A 16,014-nucleotide genomic window follows, 5' to 3' on the forward strand; every position below is an offset into this window, starting at 1 on the left:
CTTTACTTTTTCTTTAGGATAAAAATAGTTGGATTAGTGCTTCTGTATTTCTGGCTTCTTAAAACCTCAATATGTCACAGCATATAGCTGCTAACACTGAGCCAGGACCTGCTGGATGTTTTCCATGTTATAGGGGAGTTTCATTCTAAGAGCAAATCAAAGATCACACTAAAATAGGACAACTTCTTTTGTTTACCTCATTGGGAATCATCAGGAAAGGACATCATCCAGGAGACAAGGCCAGGGGGACACTTGGTGGTCAAGCCTTGTGTCCTGGGACTGGACATCTCACAGCCCTCATGGCAGTGAGAAACACCTCCATACGGCCCCGCAATATATATGGTTGACTCCTCAGTGAGGGGTGAAGGTGGGGTTTGTTGTAAACTGAATGTAAGCATAAGGATGGAAATGCTGATTCTAAATGTCTGAATCCAACTTTTCAGACATGGAAAAGCACCACATTCAAACACAAATCTGCCCACCAGCTTGTCTGTCTCTCTCAGTCCCATGGAGTAAAAACAATCTGAGCAGTGTTGTTACATCAGCTTGTTAGCAGTTGGCTGGTAATCAGAAGCATTATCTAACATTTCACCACTCACATGCAATCAGAAGAAAACAGACATTGTGGGATATGACTGAGCCAAAATCCAACAAAGATAGCAAACTATGAGCACAATGTAGAATTGATTTGACAATTGTTTTCGTGTTCAAGTACAATTGACAAAATCTTTCATGTTCAAATACAAGGGTTATCTAATATGTTTTATTGATGGTTCTACTGAACTCCTTTAAGTGGGACATTGATGTCTATTTGTCTTTTATTTCTTTTGTCAAGCCGATATTGTAAAGCAAGATGTCAATTAATTTTAACATATTTTGGCCAGATTATGTTATTTTAACACGATCAGTTGCTGGAAGGGAAGGAAAAGACCATTTGAACAACACCTACAACAAAACTGCCAAAGGCTGCACTGCTTTTGATATCCCTCAGAAATCCAGATGCAGTAGACAAAGTCTGGCATATTCCCATCACTGTCAAGCATGAGCATTGTTCAGCCATGTACACTGTCCATGTGGCAGTCTTGTTGAGCTGTGACATTGATTGGGCCCTTTAGTTTTGCCCCTCTACCTGGAGTTTGATCATTTAACCTGTAAGTGTGCACATACATGTTTACGGAGAATGCACCATGAGTCATGCTGTCATCTGCTCTCGGGCCAAAGTACTGACAGATGGGGCACAGGGAACATAGAGTAAAAGAAAAGAAAAATAATTTAGATTGTCCCAGCTGTAATAACTTCAGCATGGAGCTGTAATAACTTCAGCATGGTGAAGTGCACAGCAGCAGAATCAGTACACTGTTCCTTTTGCAGCATTGTCCTCTTTCAGAGACCACTGCATGGGCAAAATGTTCAGCCAAGACCACACATGCCCAAATGCTCATGTATGGCTGCAAGACTATGGTCTATATTCCCAGTTCAAGTTTGTCTTTCTTGAGCAAGTCTTTGCTTAGACTCTACATGGTCAGAGAGAATATAAAAAGAAACATGGTCACATAATTTACTGTTAGTGTACTGACTTTGGTTGGTAGCTGACCTCCTTTAATATCGCCACCTTCCTAAAATGATGTCTTAAGTATTTTGTTTTGCCAGAAGTAGATCTTTATTTTAGGAAGGTGGTGAATTATGTTCTTGGTCCAAGATGTTCATGAATGAAGATGGTAGGAGGAGAAATAAAGAAAGGAGAATTAAGTGAAAACAATCAATGGAACTATTATCTTTAAGACAAAAGTACAACTTTCAGGATTAATTTTAATGATCACTTATATGATGCTCTGACTCTGAAGGGTTTGAGTGTATACTTAAATACTTTTCAATGATACTTTTCAGTTCTATTCACCATGGTTGTGCACACAACCAAGAAACTGGTACCTATCTCCAGAGGTCAAAGGGTGAGAGGCATGGCATGCCCTGGGAAGGTCACCAATCCATTGCAGGTCGACATAGAGATGCCAGCGTGTAGGACTCAATGAAGACATTTTAATTATACTGAAAGATTATAAGATCAATAATAAATAGCTACAGCTGATTCTATATTAGTCTTTCGAATTAGAGATGTGCCGATCAGGTTTTTTCCTGCCGATTCCAATTCCAATCACCCATGAGGGCCGATCACGGCCGATCACCGATACCGATCACCGATTATTATTTGTTTTAATCATAAACACTACCGGTTACATTATTTGGACAAAGGCACCATGAATTCACCTTAATTTAGACAAAAATTTGTTTTTAATAACTTTTTCCAAGAAAAAAACAAAACAAAACAGGTATTGTGCAAATTGTACTGCTATCAGTAATACTATCTTTAACAGACTGAAAACATATGAAGGCTCTCAAGAGTCTAAATAATGCAAAGAGTCAAAATAAAACCTCTCAACATTGCCAAAAAATTCAAGTAGTTATAAAACTTTACATTCAAAGGCAAATACAGGTTCCATTACAATAAACAATCCTGAGTTACTGAATACCCCGCCTCTCGCCCGGAATGTTGGCTGGAGAAAGGCACCAGCAACCCTCCCGACCACACTATGGGAAAAGGGTGTAAAGAAAATGGATGGATGGATGGATGGATGGATGGATGGATGGATGGATGGATGGATGGATGGATGGATGGATGGATGGATGGATGGATGGATGGATGGATGGATGGATGGATGGATGGATGGATGGATGGATGGATGGATGGATGGAGTTACTGAATGAAAACTTCCTGTTAGCATGGCGGCTAGCTGATCACTGCTAGTTCTGAGTGACTGTTTCTGACTGAGCGGAGTAATTATGCAGAACAGGGAGGAGGTAGAAGAGATCGATTATTTTTTCAGAGATTATCTGTCTCATGTTAGGCCAACAAAAGTTTTAAAACGTATGTAAAATTAATTTTTTTAAGTTAGATGCTGCAGCTTTAAGCAGAGGTTCAGTGTGAGAGTCACTACCAGGTGGAGCAGAAGCGGCGCGCTGTCTGTCAAATATTACCTGTAGCGCGTAGCAGCGGTTCAACAGCAAGAGCAGAACCAGCGTCTTACATCGCAGCTCGAAAATTTAAATAATTTTGCGGGTTATTTGTTTTGCTTTCTGACCGTCATGCTAATCCAGGTGAGTGTTTGTAGCTGTGCGCTGCTTTACCTGCTATCTGATCCTCCATATGTCTTTTTAACTGCAGTGAGCCTCGATGTAGCCAAACTCCGTCAAGTATGGCGTTGTTTTTATGCCATATTAGATTCGTCGTGTTGATGCATTTTGACCTGGTCACCCCGAGGTAATTTTCCGCCGCAACACGCAAACTTCCCCATTCACTCAGTGCGTTATAGTTCCACACAACATCGCTTAGGATTTGTTGCTGCGCGCTTGCGCAGTGTGAAGGAAAGAGAAGACCAGCTGCACAGGCAGGTTGCGAAATGAGATGCGGGTGATCGGTTTGTGTGATCGGCAACAAGAGACAGGGATCGACGATCACCGATCATACACTTTCTCACAGAAATAGGCCGATTATGATTGGTGGCCGATCGATCGGCACACCTCTATTTTGAATCTTAATCTTTTAAGTGCAAATATCAAATTAAAAAGCTAAAATAAATCAAGGACTGGCAATAAATCAATCCTAACTACAGGGTTCTGTGAGCAGATAAGTGTGTTGAAAGTGGGTGAAACTCAAACTGAAAAGAATGGGCATCTCTGTTAAGTTGTGTGTGTTAGCATCTAAACATATGCAGGGATTTCTCTTCTTAAAGTTGTAGATTACCATTTAAAACTGTAATAGGCTATGTAGCTTTTATAAGTAGTACATTTAAAACTCGCTATGCCTTGACAGTATAATATGAGACAAAAATCTGTGAAAACAAAAAAGCTCCTCTGCATCCCTGTCGTTCTCCACCCATCTGCAGAAATACACCCCTCAGTCAGAAAAAAACAATGAGTTCTAGGAGGAGGGTCCAAGAGTTGTCAATCATACTTGTGTGTGACGCTCACACCCGCCACTTGCTGTCTCTGCAATACAGATTTTTTCCAAAACTAAAGGATGCCATGAATTCTCTGGCTAGTTGGCCAACAATGACAGCAGTTAACCTGTTTTCACTAAATTGTTTTTCCATGGTTAGCACTTTGAGCAGCTGGCATATGAAAATGATTGGCAGCAGTGAGACTTTCCTCCTGCCTCTGATTGGTGGTTTCTAACTGGGATCAGTGTATTTTGGTAGATGGCAACAGGACCACAGCGAGGAGATCTATGAGCTCGATGTTCTCACAAATTATCTGTCTCATGTTATACTGTCAGAAAATGGTTATTTTAAAAGATGTGTAAAAACTATCTTGTTTATAAAAGTTACTTATTGCAACTATAAAGATAATCAAAAACACAATTAATGTGCTGTTAGTAATTTAAAACAAATATTGCATTACATGATACTTTTACCTCTGTTCTCTTTCCATATCAGAGGAGTAGACTAAAGAGTTTAATAGGCTCCTAAATTAAACCTCTCAATTGCTTCGGGTCTTCCTTTAAGACTTTTAGAAATTAAGCAACTGATATTGTCGCAGTTAACATGCAAACGTTGAAATTTCCATATGTTGATATCAATAACTTTTGTGAGAGGCTTTTGGTTTAATAGTAAAAACACTGATCTGGAGGTTGCAAAAAATATTTCATGCAAACTAATTCAGAGCAGAGAGCAAGATTTGGTGTGAATAACAGATTGCTTTTTTTTTTTACCTAACTATATTTACTTTTACGCAAGAACTTTTCGAGGTTTATTATTTTTGCATACCTATTACTTTGGACCATTTTCAGCTGGTTCACAATGTGTAGCTGTTTCTCTGCTTCTCCAAGGGGGAAAGGAGGGGATTTTTTTTCATACAAGACGTGCCAAAAGGGAGCCGGTAAAAGCTATGCAGGGTGATGGGCTGAGGAGAGGAGGAGTGGTCTCTACCATGCTAGGCTACAATAAAAGGCATTTGTCTGGACCTCCGAGGAGCCCAAAATTTCCAGTAGCACTACAGACAGCTGCTGCAGAAAAAGAAACAGGTAGATAAAATAGAAAAAATAATTTTCAGAAAATTTAGATTTTTTTAAAGTATAGCTTAAGATTAATTTTTTTGAATAACTTTTTTTTTTTTTTACTTTTCAATAACTGAGGACAATAGAGAGAAAATGATAAGCCTCCTGTGCATCACAATGATTTCCCTGGCTCTGGCTGGCAGTGCATACGGTCAAACTGCAACTCCTGCCCCCCTTATATCAGGTGAGTTTAACATGACACAGACATTTTGCAAATGCAATGGTTTTGCTTTAATTCTACATATTTCATGTATATATCTTTGTTCTAAAAAGAAAATAAAGAGGAAGTGCAGGCGGATGAGATATCTCTGTAAAATGGTACCGCACTATAAGCTTGTGTAACAACATGGCCATTGTAGCAGCTTGTAACAGATTAGTCTCTGGGGTAACCCACACACCCACACATACTGTGACTCACCATTGACTCACTGACTTGCATACAGACCACCATGGTACCCAGTGGCTGGTGAATAAATTATCCTGTCATTCACTGCAACAATTGTCATTCTGCTGAATGACAATTTCTCTGCTAATACCAGATATTGAACCTTAAATAGATGTCCGAAACTGAGCTAGTGGAGGTTGTTATATTTGGTCTTTGAAATGCTAAACAGCAAAAGAATAATTATGTCTATTTTTATTTGACCATATTCACCACATTTTATCATTTGCTGTGGATAAATGATATAGACAAATAAAAAAATAAATAATGTATTCAAAAAAGGTGGCTGGTCATTCTGCCTCTTTGTCACTTTGCACCATGGTAATTTTGGAGCAAATTTGTAAGAGAAATTTAGAACCTAGCATCATTTTCAGAGGATTTCTTGTATTGTCTTTGGCAATTGATTTTAAATTAAAAAGTCTATAATCTGCTGACCATCCACAGTAAGGAAATGTAGTTTTGGGACTCCTGTAATTAATATGTATAAACAATGAGCTCACTTTTATTTTGTTTTCCATGGGAGTCAATTGTCCCAGGTGGCGATCAGGACAAAAAAAAAGGAAATATTTTGTATTCATTTTAAGAAAATAGTATTTAATTAAATAAAATTTTTGAATTAAGACTTGAGCACTGTGTGACTATTTCATCTCATAATACATGCCAGGGTTAATTACATAGGTGAGAGTAGTTTCTTTAGGGGTAGATGTGCAAGAGTGGTAACATGTTTATAGTGGAGGTACAAATTGACAGGGGTTGAACTAAATAGGATGCAGAAATGTGTAAATCACTCCTCCTTGCAGGAAGACACCTTGAGTTTACAGATGAAACTCTGAGCTACAAAACTGGGCAACTACTTTTGTTCTGCAAGGAGAAACAGGGGAAGTCAGAAACTCCCTTTTGCTGTATAGGCTGAGTGAAATTCAGTGCTTCTTTAGCAGCCAGCAAGCTGACTCAGTAAGTGGGAAACTAAGGATTTCTCAGTTGTCTGTTTTCCAAGCAGTAGCGGAGAAGGCCACCCTGTCGACAGAAGAGTTTCGCTCTTTAAGGGGATTAGGCCTTTTTTTTGTCCACTTTAAATTTCTCTCACAGGCCTGTGATGTCATAGCATTTTGTGCATGTGCATACGTCTACCTAAATATCATTAAATGACTCCTAGTTCTTTATTGTGCAACAGCAGTTGTTCATCTGAAGCCAGCTCGGTAAGTAATCTGTGGGCCATATTTTCCGTAGTAAGAGCTTCCTGTCTGTTCATTGGGGTGTTGTCTGCTTCCTCACACCCTCTGACTCACAGCAGCATTGGGATTTTTTGGAAAAGAGCCATGGCAACAGGCAGCCTGACAAGAGTAGAGGGAAGATTAACGACCCACAGCCAAATGTATAGAGTCCCGCGCTGAATGCTAGCCAGATGACTATGTCTTTCCCTGTGAGGTAATAGTCTGTTAAGTCTAATGCTTACTGTAGCTTTTGGTTACCGAGCCACGGCCCAGTTGCTGGGACTCGGTGGGAAAAAACGGGCTTGGCTGGAACTGGGCTTTGGGTGGGTTGGATTTTGTGTTTAGGCTCAGAAATGAGATGATGGAACCACATTTAATGTTCTGCATTTATATTCATTTGATTTCAGTGAAATTCTACAACCCATTCCAATAAACGTCGACTGCACATGTAAGCTCATGATCACACATATTGTGCACATAGAGGCACTATGTTTGCGCTCGCTGTGCAGGACAGAACACAGGAAACACTTTATTGGAATTAGTGGGGAGGAGTTGGCCTGCTGTGTTTGTCCCAGCTGTGCTTGTTAATAATCCTTTCTCCGCTCAAGCGCAAATTGGCTGGCAGCAGAGGACAGCAAAGCTCTGGGATGTTGTAAGTCATCTCATGAGTTGCTCCTCTGACAAAAGGGTGCGGCACACTGCACACATACTCTCATATACACATAAAGATGTGTGATCTACAAACTGGGATGCTTTTTTTTTAAAGGGGGGATTTTGGGCCAGATTTGGTCATTCTACTCCAAAATGAAAACATTGCAGCTTTAGAATACAGAAAAAGAGTTTGACTTGGAACTTTGCAATGTCGGTAATATCAGAGTTTAGTGTTGCAAAGAAACAGATGGTTCCAATTATGCACTAATGCAACGTTTTTACAGAGTGAAAGAGAATTGTGCTTGGTAATAAAATGCGAGTAGGTCTTGATTACTTTATTCCTACACACATTAGTTCACTTAGTTCTTTGCTGTGTTTTCATTAGCATCTACATCTTAAAAAAATAGTTTGTTCTACTGACCATACATTTCTATCTGAAATAGAACCATTTACGACTGCAATTGACTTTAGAGGCTGAGGTCTAAGGTGCGTCGGCGAAAGAACGGCTACACTTCTCCTGCGAGAAGAATGAAGGTAAACCCTACAGGCTGTTGCTTTACAAGCAAAATGTGCCTTGCGTGATCAGAGTAGCGTTCTCCGCAGGGGTGACCTTGGTAGCAACAGAGAGTGTGGAATTACTTTTAACGTCCCCGTCTCTGTCTGCTACCAAAGCCTCAAAGGCATAACTCCCTTCAGCCTGCTTCAACGGTGGGGAAGTAAGTCCTAAAACACACCGAGGTTTTCTCTGTAAATATAGTTTTAACAGGGACTCCTGACATGAAACTCAAACCAGATGCCAGTATCAACCACCATAACCACCATACTTATAAAGAAGCCAGCAGAATTTGATCTATAAATTAAAATACTCTATGTGTACAAAAGTGAAAGAACATAGGGAATAATTGTTGAAAACACTTACTGAAATTTCTAAAATACTACAGCTTTAAAATGTCTTGAGAATATCATGTTGAGAAAGCTGCCATATGCATTGTTGAAATTAGATTTATACCCATTCTTACGAATAAATTTTCTGTGTTATGTATTACAAATACAGTAACCAACAATGAAAAAAGCAATAAACACTATATATTTGTGAGATGTCATCATCAAACATCATCAAATACATCACATATATTGATAAGTATTCCAGTTGACATTAATTAAAGGCAACTCTAAACAGGTGGGGTTTTAGCCTCCATTTAAAGCAGTGTTTCTCAATTCCTGTCCTCAGCCCCCCTGCCCTGCATGTTTTAGGTGTTTCCCTTATGCAACACACCTGGATTGAATCTGTGGGTGATTAACAGGCTTCTGCAGTACCTGATGGTCATGCAATCATTTGAAGCAGCTGTTCTGGAACAGAGGCACATCTAAAACATGCAGAGCAGGGGAGCCTGAGGACTGGAATTGAGGAGCACTGATTTAAAGGAACTCAGTGTTTCAGCAGTTTCGCAGTTTTCTGGAAGTTTGTTCCAGATTAGTGAAGTATAAACATTTGATGTTGCTTCTCCATGTTTGGTTGTGAGGATGCAGAGTAGACTAGAATCAGAAGACCTGTCTGGAAGGTTAATAATAAAAACAATGTATCTTGATGCTACATCATTCAGGGATTTATAAACTAACAAAAGTATTTTTTTTGCCTATTCTTCTTTGCACACGATTATGTTTCCACCTTTATTTCTATTCACATTTGGGAATAATGTTCAATGCCATTAACTCTATAAAAATGTTGTGTGAAACATTCTGTTTTGGTCTCATTTCACCCAGTTCTTTGTTGGGCTGTCCAACTGTTCTGCAGCAACATTTAAGCAAGTCTTATCTTGCTCTTTCTTGTGGAGTCTTTTGCAATGTGTTTATGTGAAGGAATGCTGGAGTGCATTGCTTATTGTTTACAAAAAAAGAGGCCAGACCTTTCTGAGACTCTCTTCAAGTGGTTCTCAGACCTCAGACAACTCTTCTTACTCTTCTTTTGATCTGCCAGAGGTCTTGCGAGGAACACTGAGTTTCTGGTGGTTTGTGTTGAAATCATGTTGTTTAAATTTTCTATTTTCCCAATGTGACTTACTTAAACATTTAGAAATATAATAATACATCTGTAACCAACTTCAGCAGCTTCAACAGCTAATTAATTGACTAATCTTTTATTATCCTGTGGATTGCTTAGTGTGAAAATGTCACGCTAATTAAAAATCCATTTACTTAGAAATAAGTTATTGAGGGTGTCAATATATTTTTTTTCCAGAATTATGCCTGAAAGGTACTTTTAAACTTGTATGACTGCAGTAGAGTATGTTTTCACTCCAGTTTAAGACTCACATTAGTGGTACTATAATGCTGCTTACATCTCATGTTTCAGACTTACAAGCCAGATGTAGAAGCTGGTTTTCTGATTTGGACTGAACAGTGCTTCAACTAACACAGTACAAAGAAGCCCTTTGTCTTCTCTCATTTCCTCAAGTTTTGTCTTGGCAGAAAAGTTGGTGGCATCACATTAGGTGAGGTGATGCTAACTAACGTCATTTTTTTCGTAAAGCTTTGATGAGCCAGTTAGTTATTCTGGATTGCTCAGGTCTTCAGTCACTCCACGTGCCACGGCTACCCATGCAGAGAATTTAGGAGGCAGGAGGAGTTGAGTCATTACTAACTTTCAAAAAGGCCAAAAGCAATCTTCGTCCAGCTTGTAAATATTTGATTTCTTTGAAAAACACCAGTAATAAGCAGCTGTGAGGCTCTTCATAGCTCATAAAATGCTTGGCATCTTGCAGACTACTTGGAAGGTCTTGCAGTTTGGTGAAAGAAGCAGTTACTAATAAACATAAGCTTCGGGTGAAAAAAAGTTTTAAAATGTGATAAGCTGGATTGTCCAACATATATTTTTTTTCATCAGTGCTTTTGCTTGAATCTTGTAAAGTTGCATTTATTACCAAAGAGTTCAAATGTCACTTTTGTATGACTATACTGGAGTAGATTAATTGTATTAGGATAGATTATATGTGAGTTTCAATTCAAGAGATGAGACTGAAATTCAGGACAGACATAAAAAAAAAGCACAAGGAATAAAATTTTGACAAACATACTATAGGCATACACTAAAAAATATGTTATGAAAATATGAAAAAGAGAAATACCTTTTTTGCCTAGGAGAGACAAATAACATGAAGGAAAACAAGGTTAATTAGACCCATGTGAAACACATCAAGGCTGCCAAACGGTCAGAAAGCTGCAGAAATAAAAACAAACAGTAATACAAAACATAAAAAGCTAGCAAAATTTGGATGTGGGGTATTCTGGAAGTTTATTCCTATAACTTGGTCTGCATGCGTGTGTATGCTGAGAAAAGATTTTGAGTTGAGCAGAGCTTAAGGCAGACAGCCAGTAACTTCTTTTCTTTCCTGTGATACCCAGGAGGACAAGGTTCCTTTCGCTGTGAAGAGCCAGTGAGACAGTATTCCAGCCATAGTTTTGGAACAAAACATCAAGACAGATTCTGGCATCTTCAAGCAGAAACAGAGAACAAAACTAATCAGACACAGACACGATTTGTGTGGGTCTATACGTGAATTGGGAGTTTAGGGGTGCAGGTTGGGTTGGGTTGGCAGGAGGATCAGGCTGGTAAGAAGGGGGATGTTAAATAATTTTGTGAATGTATTGATGCAGTGAATCCTTTTCCCAGAAAAAAATGAAACCTGCCATTTTACAGATAGGTACTGTTTGTACCAAAGATCAGAAAAACTAGACAAACACAATAATTAAAATCAACACAGCATGCACAGATCTAGCATCTTTCTTGGATTTGCAAGACTGAATGATACAGCCTTATGTGCATATAATTGTTTGAGGTGGAGTGGAGTCAGAGGTCCATGACATCCGTTCATCTGTTGTTTGTAATATCTTGGGTTCGGACAACACTTGCTGGCTGCGGTCTTCTTAAGTAAGCAAGCCCTGTGAGGTCTAAACAGCGAGGCCAAGGAGATGATGGGAACCCATGGTGAGACAAAGATGACACATGATTTGGAGTTTGAGGAGTGACGTTGGTTGGACAGTGAGGATTTGGAAGCGGGTGCCCCGGAGGAAAGGATTTCTGTTCTTCATTAGATGTTTAATACACTTAACAAAAATCAGATGGAGTGCATGAAAGGAAAGGTTTTCATTTTGAAAGCTAATGCTGAGGAAACAAAAGCTTGCACTTGCCAAAGCCGACAGCCTCGGGAAGGAGACAGAAGAAGAGGATTGATTCCAGGCACTACAGACTGCCTGAAACCCAATAAAACTTACACTGCAGAATGTAATACTTATGGGCAGGAGAAGTCTTCAAACATGTGCTCTACATTTTTATCTTTCAACAATTGACAGCGTGTTGGTGAAGTGCCAGGCAAAAGCTTTTCTCTCAAACTTTTTCATATTTTGTGACATTAAAATCACAAACTTATTGGGATTTTTACATGACAGGTGAAAACAAAGTGCATGAAGTGCATGTAAAATGAAAGCAGACTAATGCAAGAAAATTCAATGCTATATATCCAATATATGTATTCAAAGTTCTTCCTGTATTTGATTTAATATTTTGTTTAAAAGTCAAAGTATCATGAACATATTGGTTTACTTTGCATATTTTCCTCTTTTTTAGTCAAGACTGATCTGGGTGGAAACGTCACCTTGCCTTGCAAGCTTCAGGCAGAGGAAAGCAATTTCTTTGGAAGTCTGAAAGTGACATGGATCAAAGTGGGAGAAGATCCATCCCAAAATGAGGATGTGCTTGTATACATGGGTTTACACAAGAGGACTTATGGAAACTTCGAAAACCGTGCCTTTTTGTTAGACATAGAAAATGGTGATGCCTCCTTGGTGTTAATTGACGTCTCTATGGATGACATGGGAAGGTACCGCTGTGATATCATGGATGGGATGGAAGACCTCATACAAGATGTAATCTTAGAGGTTAAAAATGGTCTCGCTGAAGGTAAGTTGTATTGTTTTAGCAACACACTAATTCACTTAATCACCAGTAAATAAATGGCTATTCTGTTTATGATTTATAAGGCACATCTAGAATCCGGATTTACATCTGACTGTAGGGCTATGTCTCTTTTCTACTCCTTACATTTCTTCTAGGTTTTAGATTTAATATAAAACAACAACTGAACATTTTGGTGTAACTTTTATGCATGCATTTTTATGCATAAGACGCAGAGTCATACATTCTCCAATTTACATTTTCAATAGCATTATCACTCCAAGCAAAAATAATGAGTAAACCCAATGCAACTCTTGGTGTGTTCAATTTCAAGTCCAAGTTTCTGATTTGCAACTGTAAACTCAAAATCCATTCTGTCTGCACTGTACATAAAAAAGTAAAGGTAAAAATCTAAGAATATCTTAGAATATTTCTACAAAGTTTGAATGTATAAAATAAAGAAATACAGTGTAGCTGGTTTATGTTATCTGTCATAGTAAGTCTGGTAAGTGGCCATCACATTCTAACCAAATCCCACTGGCTAACTGGCTTCCAACTGGAACATGGTTTTGTGCAACGTAACATTATTCTCAGATTTAACTCCAACCTCACAAGGACAATTGAACAAAGCAACAGCTAAATGGGGTTTGAAGTCATTCCCAGATTTGAATGAAGACTCCCAAGCCAATTTAAACATAGGACTGTTAACATAGAGGAACTGATGTCTTTGTCTTTCTTTGATTGTTTTGGACAATTAAAAACAGACTTTTAGACCAAAATAATATTGAAGCAAACCCCATTTTAAATCAACGTATTATTCTTGTACTTTGACCCAGCTGACAAAAGTAATTTAATAAGTATACCTCCAGTGTGTGAGGAAGCATGTTAATATTGGTCAAAATAGCAAATCTCACATTTCCCTCAGTAGTATTGTCACTGTGTTGGAGGTACAATTACCTCCAACAATATAGCTGAGGGTTAGAAGAACCAATCCACTCCAAAGAAAGCCAGCAAATCAGCATTATATAGCTGACAATGGCAGGGTTTCATAGTATTGGAGGAACCGTGTTGAAACCCATCTTGACATTTTTGAAAGAAATACATTTAAATATGTTCTATTTTGTTACTTGTGACTTGTCACACATTCTTTTTTAACTTCATACAAATACATTATATTTTGAGGTTTGTGCTAGATTGATCAACTGCTGGATATAAATCTCGAGTGTCCTAATCTATTGCTAATTGCTACTTAATAAGCTTTTAAGCATGCATGTTTGAAATAAATTAGTTCTAAAGTGATAAGATTTGTGACATTCCCTCTTTCTAACTTGACTGAGTCTGCAAATAAATGAGAAATAATCATAGAGATTTAGCTCTTACCAAACAAAATGTGTTGTGTTGTTCCAAATACAGAATAACCTAGGGTTTGGTCATCCTGCTACAGCATTTTCTATGTCTTTTAGGTGTTGTTTTCCCGTACTCTCCCCATCATGGGCGCTACAACCTGAATTTTGATGATGCTGTGCAGTCCTGTGGAAGTCAGGATGCTGTAATTGCCTCCTTTGATCAGCTGCTGGAGGCCTGGAAAGACGGTCTGGACTGGTGTAATGCTGGTTGGCTGAATGACGGTACAGTACAGTATCCAATCACCAAACCCAGACAACCCTGCGGCGGCATCAACAGCAGACCTGGTCTCAGAAACTACGGCTTCAGAAACAAGCAGATGAGCCGCTTTGATGTGTTCTGTTTTGCTTCCAAACTCCAAGGTAGGGGCCTTTTTTCTCCATTTTATTTTCAAGTTACAGTATGAGCTTTATATATTAAATTTCAGTTCTCATAGAGAAAAACATCTTTCCTCTTAAGGCATGTATCTACATTAAAGGAAGTTTTTTTTGTTTGTTTGTTTTTTGGCTGTCTCTGCTACCAGGTCGTTTCTATTGGTTGGTCCAGCCAGAAAGGCTGAGCTTTGACGAGGCTGTCCAGGCGTGCCAAGACGACGATGCAGAGATTGCGAAGGTTGGCCAGATGTATGCTGCCTGGAAGCTTGAGGGCTACGATCGATGTGATGCTGGCTGGTTGGCTGACGGAAGTGTGCGCTACCCTATTTCCAGGGCCCGCAAGAACTGCAGTCCCACAGAGGCTGCAGTGCGCTTTGTTGGATTCCCAGACAAAAAGGTTAAGTCTTATGGTGTCTACTGCTTCAAGGCTGAAAAGTGAGAGAATGAAAAACATGCAGGTAAACCACAGACACCAAAGAGCAGCAACAACAGCCATAAAAAATAAATTTTTAAAGCAGATTCATTTGGATTTTAACTAGTCCAAAACTTTCTGATGCCATAATAGATGTTACGCTAGTGTCATGCAATTTAAATCAATATGCAATAAACAACAGAATGAAACAAGCAATTAGGGTATATTTTCTGTTTATTTCTATCTGTTTACTCTTCTAAACAGTCTTAGCTAAGACTGTTCAGTAAAGAGCAAAATTGAAAATGTATGTCCTCCACAAAATGTGTAATGTTCAATGTTTGGCTGCAATTATGCTCAAAGAATGTGTGCTGCTTTCAAATGTGTCTTGAGCAATGCTTTATCAATTTTGCATAAGCATGCATATCAACAAAATAAATTGATTTCAGTGTGATTAACAGAACAAGACTACAGCTGTTGAGCTATTGGTTCACAGATTACACCAAGAAGGAACCTGGTTGCCAGGTTTGAAGCTGTTTTCTCACATAGATTAACATACATGTATTTACAAAACCTCAAAAATTTATCTTTGACCAGAAAAGCTGTGAGCAAGTCAACTGCAAAGAGATTTGATTGATGTTTCTTCTTTTTATATATATATATTTTTTCTGAATTTCAGTTTGATTAGGGAGAAATTACAAATGTCCAGATGTTATAATGTTTAACCTCAATGCATTGTTTCTATTATCTAACATAAGGATTTTACTTTTTTTTTACATTTGTTCTTTCTTTGATAACTTTACACTGTTTCTTGAAAAGAAATAGTACAAATTCTAGACTGACTTGCAGATTTCTCTTTTTTATTATATTAAGATTTTGCTTTTTCCTACTCATTGTGCAAGAAAAGTGCATATAATCCTCATTTGATCTGATATAGAATTAAACTTAAAACACCTAACCGTGTGATAAACATAGCAAACAGTAGTTATTAAAATGTGTAGTTGTCATTAAGACAAGTGAAAATGTTGTTCATCTTTTTTTTTCCTTTTTTTTAATAATTTTGATTACTGAGATATCATACTTACAGCAGATGTTTATTTGCTCACAATTTGACATACAAAATATGAAAGTATTTTTGTATGACACCATGTACCGTTTCACAATGTTGCAATTAAAAATAAAAACACAACTTTTAAAAATGCTTTTTTTCTGGGTTTCCTTGACTGAAAAATATATTAACATGTCTTATGTTTGAATGCAGAAATTATAAATAACAAATCAGACAGTTGTATAGGTGATGTACATTTTTATTTGCAAAAGGATTCAGACTTTAAATTTTGTCACATTGCAAACATAAAGTCCAATATGAGAGAGAGCAACACAAAGTGGTGTTGAACTGTGAATGGAGGAAAATTGTTCAAACGTCACCAATAACAACACAAAAAGTGGGATAATATTT

The 16,014-nt window shown here is 38.1% G+C and overlaps 1 protein-coding gene across 2 annotated transcripts; it reads left to right on the forward strand.

Annotated features, from left to right (window-relative positions):
* Nucleotides 1-4,966: 4,966 nt before the first annotated feature.
* LOC103470440 (hyaluronan and proteoglycan link protein 1) lies at nucleotides 4,967-15,756 on the forward strand. Of its 2 annotated transcripts, XM_008418882.3 has the most exons (5): nucleotides 4,967-5,077; nucleotides 5,189-5,294; nucleotides 12,042-12,374; nucleotides 13,832-14,134; nucleotides 14,296-15,756. In XM_008418882.3, exons 2-5 carry the CDS (start codon nucleotides 5,204-5,206, stop codon nucleotides 14,583-14,585), a joined length of 1,017 nt encoding a protein of 338 aa, XP_008417104.1. In that variant the 5' UTR covers nucleotides 4,967-5,077; nucleotides 5,189-5,203; the 3' UTR covers nucleotides 14,586-15,756. The 2 variants fall into 2 exon arrangements, with proteins under 2 accessions (XP_008417104.1, XP_008417103.1); XM_008418881.2 differs by having other exon boundaries at nucleotides 5,013-5,294.
* Nucleotides 15,757-16,014: the final 258 nt, after the last annotated feature.

This window comes from Poecilia reticulata, chromosome 9, assembly GCF_904066995.2.
Source record: "Poecilia reticulata chromosome 9, P_reticulata-male-v2, whole genome shotgun sequence".
Taxonomy (NCBI): domain Eukaryota; kingdom Metazoa; phylum Chordata; class Actinopteri; order Cyprinodontiformes; family Poeciliidae; genus Poecilia; species Poecilia reticulata.

What these genes read in the sequence shown, in the direction of transcription:
- LOC103470440 (XM_008418882.3), top strand. Translation starts at nt 5,204, where the DNA reads ATGATAAGCCTCCTGTGCATCACAATGATTTCCCTGGCTCTGGCTGGC. An exon ending in TAAAAATGGTCTCGCTGAAG is followed by an intron (nt 12,375 to 13,831) that starts GTAAGTTGTATT and finishes TATGTCTTTTAG; the next exon opens with GTGTTGTTTTCCCGTACTCT. An exon ending in TTTTGCTTCCAAACTCCAAG is followed by an intron (nt 14,135 to 14,295) that starts GTAGGGGCCTTT and finishes CTCTGCTACCAG; the next exon opens with GTCGTTTCTATTGGTTGGTC.